Source organism: Nymphalis io, chromosome 3 (assembly GCF_905147045.1).
Source record: "Nymphalis io chromosome 3, ilAglIoxx1.1, whole genome shotgun sequence".
In the NCBI taxonomy this organism is placed as follows: domain Eukaryota; kingdom Metazoa; phylum Arthropoda; class Insecta; order Lepidoptera; family Nymphalidae; genus Nymphalis; species Nymphalis io.
In genome coordinates, this window is record NC_065890.1 from 13,939,312 (window position 1) to 13,952,504 (window position 13,193).

The 13,193-nt window shown below is 37.1% G+C and overlaps 1 protein-coding gene across 3 annotated transcripts in view; it reads left to right on the top strand.

Moving 5' to 3' along the window:
- LOC126781207 (long-chain-fatty-acid--CoA ligase 4) overlaps positions 1-13,193 on the top strand; it is a 53,679-nt gene that overhangs the window by 38,439 nt on the left and 2,047 nt on the right. For all 3 annotated transcript variants that reach the window (XM_050506072.1, XM_050506071.1, XM_050506073.1), the window contains 10 exons: positions 6,621-6,756; positions 9,149-9,364; positions 9,646-9,823; positions 9,987-10,238; positions 10,372-10,590; positions 10,797-10,912; positions 11,393-11,536; positions 11,747-11,925; positions 12,179-12,278; positions 12,485-12,638. In XM_050506072.1, the coding sequence (XP_050362029.1) occupies positions 6,621-6,756; positions 9,149-9,364; positions 9,646-9,823; positions 9,987-10,238; positions 10,372-10,590; positions 10,797-10,912; positions 11,393-11,536; positions 11,747-11,925; positions 12,179-12,278; positions 12,485-12,638 (1,694 nt within the window). The remainder of the gene's footprint in view (positions 1-6,620; positions 6,757-9,148; positions 9,365-9,645; positions 9,824-9,986; positions 10,239-10,371; positions 10,591-10,796; positions 10,913-11,392; positions 11,537-11,746; positions 11,926-12,178; positions 12,279-12,484; positions 12,639-13,193) is intronic.

Genomic DNA, 13,193 nt, shown 5'->3' on the forward strand with positions numbered 1-13,193 from the left:
CAAACCCGGGCAAGCACCTCTGAATTTCCATGTGCTTAATTTCTGTTTATAATTCATCTCGTGCTTTTCGGTGAAGGAAAACATCGTGAGGAAACCTGCATGTGTCTAATTTCATCGAAATTCTGCCACATGTGTATTCCACCAACCCGCATTGGAGCAGCGTGGTGGAATAAGCTCCAAACCTTCTCCTCAAATAGGGAGAGGAGGTCTTAGCCCAGCAGTGGGACATTTACAGGCTGTTACTATTATTTATTACATTCATTTCATTTAAGTTTTTTTTTATGTAAACACGTAAACATAATAACCGTTTAATTTTTTATTTTTTTTTATAATGACACTGAAATGCTTATATTGATAAAATGTCTAAATTTAAATCATAAATAAAATGATTAAATACAATTTATGGTATTAATTACCTACATATCTTCTTGCGAATATTTAAATTATACACAATATACAAACATATAATAAACGATCAATATTCCTGTATATTAACAGTCTACAATCGTGTTGATTTTAATTTTTTATTCATGAGTGACAAGGTGACCCAGTGTTTGTAGAATATGTACATCTAAAACTAATGATAGCGGGTTCAAAAACGGAGAAACACCAGTGACGTTAAATTTTTGTTTATTATTAATTTCGTGCTCAGTAGTGAAGGAAAGTGTGAGTAAAACTTGCGTGTATGGAACGGAATTTCGCCTTATAACAACCCGCAATGGAGGAACGCGGCAGAATCTAATCTAAAACTTTTCTTCGAGAGGACAGGGAGCCGTAGCCGGGCTTAAATTGCTGCAAACGCAGAAGTATAAGTTTTAGTATAGGGATTAAATAAAAACTTGTCGGTAAAAAAAGTTTTAATATCAATTTATTTATTTATTGTATCATAGCATAATATTGTCTCCTTTTGTGAAACCTTTTTAACGAAACTCTTTTCTGAAAATATTACGAGTATGATAATGTTTACATTCGTCTGTCGTCGTCGTCGACGGATACAACTTCTCACAAATGTACGTGCCAAATAGACATTGCATTTTAATGATGAGATATGCTCGTATATTGTCGTGATATATAACCGAGTAAGAATGAATTGCGGATTGAAAGAGCTGACTAAAATCGAGGGTTGCTTTTAAAAATTCTATCTTTAATGTTGATAAAAAATAACATTATTTAAGCTTATATTAATGGAGCCATGAGAAATGAACATTATAAAAATAAACTCGGACCTAAATCTGAGAATAACCACAGCACACTAAAGAGTTATGATATGAATAAGACAATTATTTCTTTGTCTCATTTACCGTTATAATATTACATTATAATAATAGTTACGGCCCTCTAAACGTTGCCTAGCACCAATTTAGTTAAACACTGATTTCTCTCTTTCTGTCATTATTGATGTGACATTCGAAAGAAGAAGACAAAAAATTGCTTAACTAATCACCCGCTAATTGACATTTATAAGTAAGGCCGAAGATCTTCTAGATTTGAATGTGACCTTATGTCAATATAAATAAAAATCCGCCGTTCGGATGTCTTTTAGTCTTTATAGCTTCTTAAACTTTAAAGGTCCATAGCAAAACTGGATCAGTAACTTTAGTTATATATATATATATCTTTACTAACATTATAAACCCGAAAGTGAGTTTGTTTGTTATACTTTCACGTCTTAACTACTCACCTGATCGTCATACAATTTTGCATACACGTTGTCAGACCCCATCTCAATCGGCCGGAAAGTAATCTATATAATAAATAATAATTATTTTATCATTAATATAAATACACAGCTCTCATATAATAACATAAGTAACTTATAAAACTAGGTAAAACTTATTAATTTGTCGCCTGAGTGGCACCTCGTTCACCTCGCTCCTTGAACAAGAGTGGATAGACCAGGTTTTCTTCGCAGACAACTCGAATGTTCGATTATAGTCTGTAGCATATTTGGCGCATACCGCTTAAGATTATTTTAAGCTAGTCGAGAGAATCTGGTGAGGTTACTATAGAAATTGTCATAAGAATTTTAATATTGTAGTTTGTTTGTTTGTAGTTGTGTATTGTTAGTCGTGTTTTGGTGTTATTCTATTATAACTAGTATAATAGTCTAGTAAATAAAAAAAAAATGAAAGTCTCATACTTAAAACTAAAAGCTTGTAGAGATTGAAAAAACTGATGTCGCCCTTATCGATTTCGGTCACGGCGGCCCGTGTCGACAAATACTAGTTAACTACGTAATATATATTATATATAGTGCACAAGTGTGTGTACAAGCAAACTTATCTCTCATCTCTCTGCAGGTCCAACTACTTTACGTGCTTCGTGCAGAAGTGTAAAAACTGACCAATTTCAAAACAACATTTCTCGAGGGAAAAATTTTTTTTTTGGTCTGATTCGGGTTTTGAACCCGGGCATACTGAGAACGAGATAGTTCAAAATACTGAGAAAATACACGAAAAAATGTATATATTGTTTCCGTAATCTGTTTTTTTATTTAAAAAAGTATTCCAACCCACTCTTGTTAAAAATCAAATAAATTTATTTGCAACAAATGCTGTTGCATTTATTTTTGCGTCGCCTTACTTTACCGAGGTCAAATGACACGCTTTGAATGAAAATTCTTTATGCTAAATGTAGTTTCCGTCGTGCCTAGATTTGAGTAATGAAACTTTAAAATACGCAGAACATGTTGGCATCTTCTATAGCATTTATATTCACTATAAGAAAAGTTTCCGAACGGAAATAATGCAATTATTATCATTGCATAAAAGTGTTCAGAGTTCACGATGAATAATGTGTTGATACGACTCGATCGATAACACGACGCTTGTACGGAAATCGGTAGGTCAGTGTCGGCTGGCGTAAGCATCTGACGGCGACAGTGGCCGTGACCCGCATCTGCGAGTTCCCATACATTACAAGATGAAATATTACCGCTTAATTTAGATAAGTCAAAGATGTTGTTACATTTGTCGCCGCAATGTGAAGGCTAGAGAGAGTATATTTGCTTTGTTCGTAGGTCAAGGTCGAAATCTCTCTGGGTTTACAACTCCTCACTAATTTTAAACGTAATTCAAGTTAATCACACGAGTATATATCTATTCGATATATAGATGAATGTATACAACTACATAGGCTACTTTTTTTATAGGTAACACCTAGTTCTTCCCATAGGGCGAAGATTAATTATACGATACACTAAATATTAAGCATTGATGAGGATTTCCGTAAGAAAATAGATGATATTTTGTTAATTACTAAAAAAATATCTTCTATTTTCTCGGCCTTACTTATAAACGGTGCTAAGGGTTGTTAAGTTAAACACTGATTCCTCTCTTTCTGTTATATTGATGTAACATTCGAAAGAAAAAGACACAGAATCGTTTAAACTAGTCGCTCGCTAAACAACGTTTACGAGTTGTAATAGCCGTAATTTTTTTGTGCACATTATTCATAGTAATAGTAGAAACATATAAGAGGAAGAAATAGAGAACACATTATAAATTAACTTTCACAGTTCGTATGGCTTATGGTTGGGTAAGTTGGGTTCGTAGCCATTCCTAACATTGTCAATACGCTGCAAAACAAGGAATTTAATATAATCTGCTGCTTACACGTAGTATACCTGCACACGCGCCGTTCAAAGAAATTGAATGTATGTATGTATGCATTTATAGTGAAATAACTGCTAAATGAGTGGAACCTATTATATTTTACAATGCTACATATACTGTACTATAATATGTGTATATACATATATATGTAGAACCATAAATAAAATTTAAATAAGTGGTACTTGGTGATAGGGCTTTGTGCAAGCATGTCTGGATAGGTACCAACCACTCATCAGATAATGTAACTACAGGCACAAGGGCACATCCTCGTTTCCAAAGCTAGGGCGCACTGGTGATGTAAAAAAATAGATAATTTAATCAACTTTGTAAAGCGACGATTTATTATTTAATTTACTCGTATTACGTCTGATACTCTTCTAATTGTACACTTCATCACTCACCCGTGAATTGTTGACAACCGACTTATTGCGATACGCTATTGTGATGCGTGGATTCTCGAAATGTTATAATTATTATTGTCAATTTTGCATATCAGTTTCTGACATTTCACTACCGTATTCTGCGGTGAGTTCCGAGTTTGTTCTTACATAATAGTCCTATACATCATGTTCAATAGCTATCAAATTTTAAATAAGTACCTGTAGCATGTTTTAAATAAATCATATACGTTTGTTTCATTAAAAAGTGAATGCGAGTGTTTGCCGATTCGTTTCGGTAGAATCTACGTTAGGTAAGGCTTTAGGATTAATTTATTTTTAAAATAACACTTTAAAATGCTTCACGAGCATACTTGAAAAATATTTATTTTTATTTAGAAGTAGCGTCAGAAACTTGCATTAATATAATTGCAATATAGGCATATTATAAGTATTTAATTTTCTCTCGTTTGGAATTAGGACAAGTCTGAATAAATCACATGATGAGGATGACGTGGAATTAGCTTTCGCCGGCGACTTTTCCGAACCGATATGATAGAACCTTTCATGAAAAGAGCCTGCTCATTCCTTAAAGGCCGGCAACGCATCTCCAAGCCCTCCAGTGTTGCATCGGCGGTGGCAGTCACTTTCCATTAGGTGAGCCGTCTGCCGCTTGCCACTAATTTCTTCATGCGCTTAATTTGTGTATATATTACGTCTCGTACTTGGCGCTGGCTAAAAATATCGTGCGTATTCCACCAAACCACATTGAAGCGTGTTATGTGATTCAGCTCCGTCTGTAAATGCATCTTATTTATCTTTTATACTATCTAGTTCTTTAGCGTTTATCGCACTAAATTGTTACCTTCAAATAATTGTTATGCTAATTACATGCGTAAATATATAATGAATTGCAAAAGTTGTATGTTCAGGATTAAATTTAATTCCGAAGCATTTAATGTCAAGCGATATTTTTAATTTTATCTTATTATTTATTACGTACTTTTATGTAATAGTCGAAACAGTTATTGTTGTTTGTTTTCCTGTTGAGTTTTTTTATAGATTTAATTAGTAAACATGATATTTTATGTTGTATTATATATTTATAGTTATGTTGTATTCCGTTCAGTATATAGAATTATATTATGTTAAATATTATTAACTCTGTAACCTATTAAATGAGGATTCGTCGCTGTCTTATCAATCGGATCAACAAACTAATATATAATCTACAGAATTCTGCCTTGGGAATATTATAAAATACAGTCGAAGCATGTCGACGTTGAAACTGGGACGTATCGATAACCGTTCTGATTGCCTAAGAATTATCCACAATTCCTATGTCTATTTTATTGATCGAATATCAACGATAAGCCTATGCTTAGGTACCTTATGTGGTCTTTGATTAGTACGATTCCTAGTAAAATTTATTTAAAATTAAGGATTGAAAGTAACTCTGTCTGTTACGCTTTAAAGGCTAAACCACCGAATGGATTTTGATAAAATTTGGTATGAAATAAGCTTGAACCCAAAGGACGAACAGACTAATTGATTTTACTAAAAAAACCCCTCTCCCCATAACACGCGGGCGAAGATGCGCGCGATTACAAGTATTGTCTATAAATTAAAAAAATCGCACATACAAACATATAGAGATTTTTTTTTATATAGAATAGATGGTAATTGGTCACCAACGCCCTTAGACATTGGCATTCTAAGAAATGTCAACCATCGCTTACATAGCCAATGCGTCAACAACCTTGGGAACTAAGATTTTATGTCCCTTGTGCCTGTAATTACACTGTGTGTGCATTTTTTTTCTCTATTTACGTATCTTTGTTTATGGTCCCTTATTAATTGACGAACGGTAAAAATATGACGTCACAAGAAATTTAATATGGCGGAACATTTTTGTTAATCATCAATTTAACATTAATTTATTTTTCTATGTGTGCGTATTTTTTATGTGTATGAGGCCAAGGTCACAAACGAGGCTTGTTTTGCATCGCTTATAATCCATTGTCTTATTAATATGACGTTACATTGAAGTAACTTACGTAAACGAAAGAAGTAGAAGTAGTTATCAACAAATACTCGTACACAAACATTTACTGTCACGAGACAATCATTTGGTTAAAATACAGCATGCTTAGCGTGGTGGATCAGTGTGGTGGACCAGTAAGAGAAGTAGGAGCTCTTCATGTATGTCCATCTGTAACAATCTGCACTATAACTATAAAGTTATATACTACTGGTGGTAGGGCATTGTGCAAGCCCGTCTGGGTAGGTACCACCCACTCATCAGATGTTCAACCGCTAAAAAACAGTACTTGTTATTGTTATGTTCCGGTTTGAAGGGTGAGTGAGCCAGTGTAATTACAAGCACAAGAGACATAACATCTTAGTTCCCAAGGTTGGTGGCGCATTGGCGATGTAAGCGATGGTTAACATTTCTTACAATGCCAATGTCTATGGCGTTGGTGACCACTTACCATCAGGTGACCCGTATGCTCGTCCGCCAACTTATACTATATATAAAAAAAATATATAAGGTCAAGTGGTTAATAAAACACTATATAAATATATATAATGATGAGTTAAAATAATTAGTTTACTTTGTTTGTCACAGGCCGGAATCATGGTGGGTATCAGCAGTGCTGCGGACGATCCGCGCGGTCGCGTTGGTCTTCGACATCATCACCTTCCCCATACACCTCCTCATCCAGCGACCGTGGAGGAAACGAGAGCTATCGCGTCGAATCAAGGTAAACATTAGCAACCATTATAAGAACTGACCGACATATCAAATGTCCAAAATATTGATATTATAATACTTACCAGAAAACATTAAAACGTAACAGAACTTTTGCGTCAGAAACGTTGCACTCGAAATCTAAATCTTACAATTATAACGTCCAGAGAGAATTAAAAAAAAATCACATACTGGCTCCGTCATCTGACCAAAGCTATCAACGTCAGTAGCACTAACAATCATCTTTAAACAGTCTGTACAATAAGTATAATTATTATCATAATAAGTATATAGTTTATTTGTCTTACATCTTCTTACATGAGCGAAAGCGCACTCCGCTTTAGAGCATCGCCCTTCACTGTTTACGTTCGGCCATTGGTTATATCTTGAGTGTTTGGCTTCAGTTTCAACAGCTATTTAAACGATAATTCAATCGTCACCCTAGTAACAAGTTAGTAAATATATGCATATATATATTAATGTATATGTAAACACCGGTTGTATGTGTGTTGTATTCGATTTGTTTATTTTAACTATATTTTATATTCAAGTTCTAGCCGCGATGTTGATGATTTTATATTTAGTTCTCTTTTGACATATACTTAATTGTATCGCTAGACGATTCATAAGTACTTGTAAAGGTCTATTTGATTAAAAATATTTGATTTATGTATCTATATTGTTTCTGGTATATATAAACTTTATTCGAGTAGTCTCTTGCAGGAAAAAAATCTTTTGAATTGTCATTTTACAAGATTAAATCGAAAAGAACCGACAAGAAACTAGTTACTCTTTTTCGACAGTGAAATTATAGATAATAACAACTGGAATTATTATTTACCCTGCATGGCAATCGATGAATACTGAACTGAACATTTATCATTTATATAAACTTTTATTGAGTAATACGCCTTATTAATTAAAGATTTCTTCACATATAATAAAGTGTTGAAATACTTAACAATCATATGTTTTTTTAAGCATAACTATTAAAACAGCATAATCATAAGATTAATACACTATAAGTTAAAGGTAAGTAAAACTCCTGTTAAAAACGAACCACACTAAACATATTTTGATCGATACTTATATACAATTATAAATGCGAAAGTAACTGTCTGTATGTCTGAATATCTATCGCGCTTTCACGGCCGAACCACTGAACCGATTTTTATGACATTTGGTATGAAGCAAGCTTGAACCCTAAGGAAATACAAACGTAACTTTTTTTATGCCTAACACCTGACCATCCCCTACATAAACTACAGTATATATGATGATAAATAAGAAAGTAAACTATTAAGGGAATAGTTAAATTATCATGGAGCGTTATAACAGTATAGATAATGAGAAATAAATGTCTGTAATTATATCGTATTCTATGACATGTGTAATGTTCGCTTCCTAATACATAGATATATAATAAATATATATCATCACGCAACTGCTGAAAGCGGTATCGGACTGTTCCTTTTGCTCTTTCACTCAGATTAAATATACGTATTAACAGAAACAATAACCAATCCACCAATGTTGGATATTGGCGTTAAAATGAATATACACTTGAGTTAATATCACCTTTAGTTAACAGCGGACGGCAATTTATGACGTTTGAAATTTTTCCACTTATACAATAATACGTTATAAGCTATTATAGTAAATAATATATTGAGACGAGACGAGACGTAGTGTATTATATTTAATATTATAATAGTAGTATTACCGTACATACACACTATTGTGTATGTGTGTGCTTGTTGGACAATAAGTAGGAATCATATGAATCTTACACTCGAGGAAAATACTCGGAAAAAACGTTTATGATACTAAATTATTTGCTTGTGATTTGATTCGTGTAATGTCTTTTCAAAACTCTATTGCTAGTAATCCTTTACAAAATCGGTTTCTGTCATATATTAACTAAAAATATTTCCCACTGCTTAAATCACGTGGAATCTTTATTCGGCTTCCTTTAGTTATTCTTAATAACAAGATCTGTAACTTAATTAGTGATTCTAAAAATATATGGGTAATTAAATTTCTTATCCCCTGTAAATAGATTATCCATATATGGTCGAAGAACGTCATATATTCTCTTAAGTCCGGCTACTTTATAATAAATACGGCTCGTTTTGCGTCTAATAATTGTACACTTAATTTTTTAATCAAAATATTAGTATCTTCATATATTCACCTCCTCTCCGTTAATCCTAGTCCTTTGATCCGAACTTAGCAAGCCAATATCAGTTTCTGAATCACGCCATTTCTACTTTACGTAAGCAAAACGAAACCTGGCGTTACAGTATCATATATAAAACACATCCATCACGACTCTGTCTGTGTCCAACAGTGGTCAATAAGCAATTTTATCTGGTTTAACTGATGCCTAAAATTTATTATTTCAGGCAAAAATAATAGAAACAACGTCAGACAGCATAACCGTCAGATCCGTGTCGGAGCCCTGCGACCTGCACCTCCGCCTCGTGAAGGACGGGGTGACGACCATGGAGAGCATGCTGCGCGCCGCCGCCGCGCGCTGGCAGGAGCGGCCCTGTCTCGGCACGCGCGCCGTGCTCAGCGAGGAGGACGAGCCGCAGCCTAATGGCCGGGTCTTCAAGAAGGTACGATGAACAACTCGTACATTGCTAGTGTGCCACCGACCTTAGGATTTTAGATGTTGTCCCCTGTGCCTGTAGTTTCACTGGCTCACTCAAGCTTCAAACCGCAACACAACAATACTAAGTAATTTAACATAATGAGTGGGTATCACCGAGTATGCATAAACATTTTCAAGACTCATGGGTTGTTGTCTCTTTTTTTTTTCAAAACTATATATTTAAATCAAACATCCTAAAGCTCGTTCGTCGCACTCAATAATAACTGTCCCGATCTGTATGGCCAGTACAAAATGGGCTCGTACTCGTGGCGCTCGTACAGCGACGTGAGCGCGGAGGCGCGCCAGTTCGGCGCCGGCCTGCGCGCGCTCGGCTGCGCGCCGCGCGAAAACGTCGTCATGTTCGCCGAGACGCGCGCCGAGTGGATGCTCGCCGCGCACGGCTGCTTCACGCAGAGCATTCCCGGTGAGTGACACTGCACTCGACTCCGGAGTTGGGGAGAAGGGCTATTTGTTTCGTTAAATTGTTACATAATTTCGATCGATTCGAATTATTAAAGTATTAAACTTTAAAATATCAAATAATGTAAAAAAGATACAACAACTGATAAATAGTTGTCTCTTTCCAGTTGTGACAATCTACGCGACTTTGGGCGACGAGGCCATCGCTCACGGCATCAACGAGACGGAGGTGTCCACTGTGATCACGACGCACGAGCTGCTGCCCAAGTTCAAGAAGATTCTGGCCAAAACGCCACGTGTGAACACTATCATCTTCATGGAGGACCAGCTGAAGACTACGGAGCGGGACGGGTACAAGGAGGGCATCAATATTGTCGGTTACAAGGAGGTGCTCGAAATGGGAAAGACATCCAAAATAGGTTAATATTGCAGATGATAATTAATGTAAAGCTACCATTGGTTTGAAATGTAGATTCTACCCAGAATACCGGCAACAAGCTGTTTTCACCATTTCAACAATCATACACGACTAATAGACCGTTCTCTCCGCAGAGGCGGTGACGCCGTCCGCGTCAGACACGGCCATCATCATGTACACGTCGGGCTCCACGGGCGTGCCCAAGGGCGTGATCCTGTCGCACCGCAACATGGTGGCCACGCTCAAGGCCTTCGCCGACGCCATGCCCATCTACCAGGGAGACGTGCTCATGGGCTTCCTGCCATTAGCGCACGTCTTCGAGCTGTTGGCTGAGAGCCTCTGCATCATCGGAGGTGAATACCCCATGGTTACTTGATCTATTACAGTTTGAACGTGATTCTAAAATTACAATAATTACACACATTTATGCAAAATATTTCTGAAGCGTATATGCTAATAGATAGTGTCTGCTAAATTACAAATTTGTTATTTTTAGAATCATCCATTTAATTTATGACTTATTAATTCATGTTGTAAACACATATTATTACGATTCCAGGAGTACCAATTGGGTATTCAACTCCACTCACAATGTTGGATACATCAAGTAAAATTATGAAAGGAACAATGGGAGACGCTACAATACTCAAACCCACTTGCATTACAACAGTACCGGTGAGTTAGCTTAACATGACTTATTGGGAGAGGCCTATGTTCAGCAGTGGACAACGATTGGCTGTTGATTGACTTATTGAGCAATAATTTATAACATAAGTTACATACATATTATTATCACATATATAGCATATACTTAAAATTATTGTCACAAGTTTTGAAATGTAGTTAATTTGATTTATTTGAACATTTTTTTGTTTACAATATATTGAGGACAGATTTAATAGTACTTAAGGATAATATATTATTACGGATAAAATTTAGTTTTTAGTTAATCGAGCTTCATTTATTAAGTCACCGGTTCGATCCTTTTAATGAATTACATTAAGTTGCTTGATTTGCGTTTACTGTAAATTAATAACCGAATTTCAATCCGATTTAAATATCGCTAGTACTGGTAATTATGTATTAATCGGGTTTATATCGGTCACCTGTTCGATCCTGTTATTTAAATCTAAAAGTGAATGTAACTGGTTGCAGCTCATCATGGACCGCATCAGCAAGGGCATCACGGACAAGGTGTCGCGCAGCGGGCCGCTGGCCGGCGCCTTCTTCAAGTGGGCGTACGCCTACAAGCAGGCGTGGCAGCGCCGCGGGTACGACACGCCCGTACTGGACCGCGTCGTACGTACTCGCCGAACACTCACACTCGTGCTCACTACACTAAGAGCTTCAATTATTGTCGATCAATGTTAAATAATTACATTCATGTCGAAATAATTGCAGTTCTAATGATTATAATACATAATTGGCAGCCTTGATGCCTGGTTGCTGTTTTCCAATCAGTTCCGCAATATCACACAGAAGTCTCAAACCGTGGTTGCGTGTCGGCAGGTGTTCCAGAAGGTGCGCATGCTGCTGGGCGGTCGCGTGCGGCTCATGATCTCGGGCGGCGCCCCGCTGGCTCCCGACACGCACACGCAGGTGCGCCTGTGCCTGTGCTGCGACGTGGTGGCGGGCTACGGACTTACCGAGACCACCTCCTGCGCCACTGTTATGGACCCGCTCGACAGGTCGGCATACTTATATAGAAATACAATATCAGATCATTCATATACAGTACTTATATTAGTAGGTTACAACTCAGTGGTTGCCCAGAATAACTGCAAACTTCGTTAAAACTCTTCAGTGTGCTGGGTCACGGTCCTCTCATTATATAGCTCTAGTTTAATTATGAACCTTATAGGGGATAGATGATGGATGTAAAGACGTATACCCGACAAAAAACCGTCGAATCTTATTAAAATTATTATTTCGTTCCACCAGGTCGACGGGTCGCGTGGGTGCGCCCACCACCGGCACAGACATCAAGCTGGTCAATTGGGAGGAAGGCAACTACCGCGTTGAAAACAAGCCCTACCCGCAGGTGATATATCTACTAGAACATTAAACTATTTATTAAATTTGTCACTTCGTTGTTACTATATTAATATAAATTAGTGCATAATGTATTATTGACTACCTAATTTTTTGTGATAACGATATTTGTATGAAAATTAGACAATATCACAGTACTGTTAGTGTTATATAATAAAAAGTGTAAGTAGTGTTAATGGCGACGTAATACCGCAGGGCGAGATAGTGATCGGCGGCGACTGCGTCGCGGAGGGCTACTACCGGAACGCACAGAAAACGCGTGAGGAGTTCCTGGACGCGGCCGGCCGGCGCTGGTTCCGCTCCGGAGACATAGCAGAGCTGCATCACGACGGCTGCATCAAAATTATAGGTACACTACTATACTATACTACTATCTTATACAGGCTTGACTTCCTCGTTGGTCTAGTGGCCAGATATAAGGCTGCTAACCCGGAGATCCTGGGTTCAATTCCCAGGTTGGGCCAGTAAAAAGTTATTTGGTTTTTCTGTCAGAAAATTTTCAGTAGCAGCCCGGGTTCTATAGTTGGAAGTGTGTACACCCCCGTGCCTCGGAAAGCACGTAAAGCCGTCGGTCCAGTGCCTAAACCTTTTCCGGTCGAGTTGGATTGCCGTCCCATTGGATTATGAGAGCTAGGAAATAAAGAGTGCACCTGTGTTTGCGCACACACTTGTGCACTATAATATGTCTTACGCAGTTGGCTAATCTCTCTTGAGATTGGCCGCTGTGGCCGAAATCGGTCTAGAGGACCTTAATACTGGCTTTGCAATTGTTCCTTCAATTTAAGCAAGTCTTAAGCTATATTTAGTTAGGTAAATGATCAACTAACATTGAACTGTACTTTTCTTGTGGTGGCTCTGTGTGAGCCCCGTCAGTCTGTATGAGTACGTGACTCATCGTCCGATT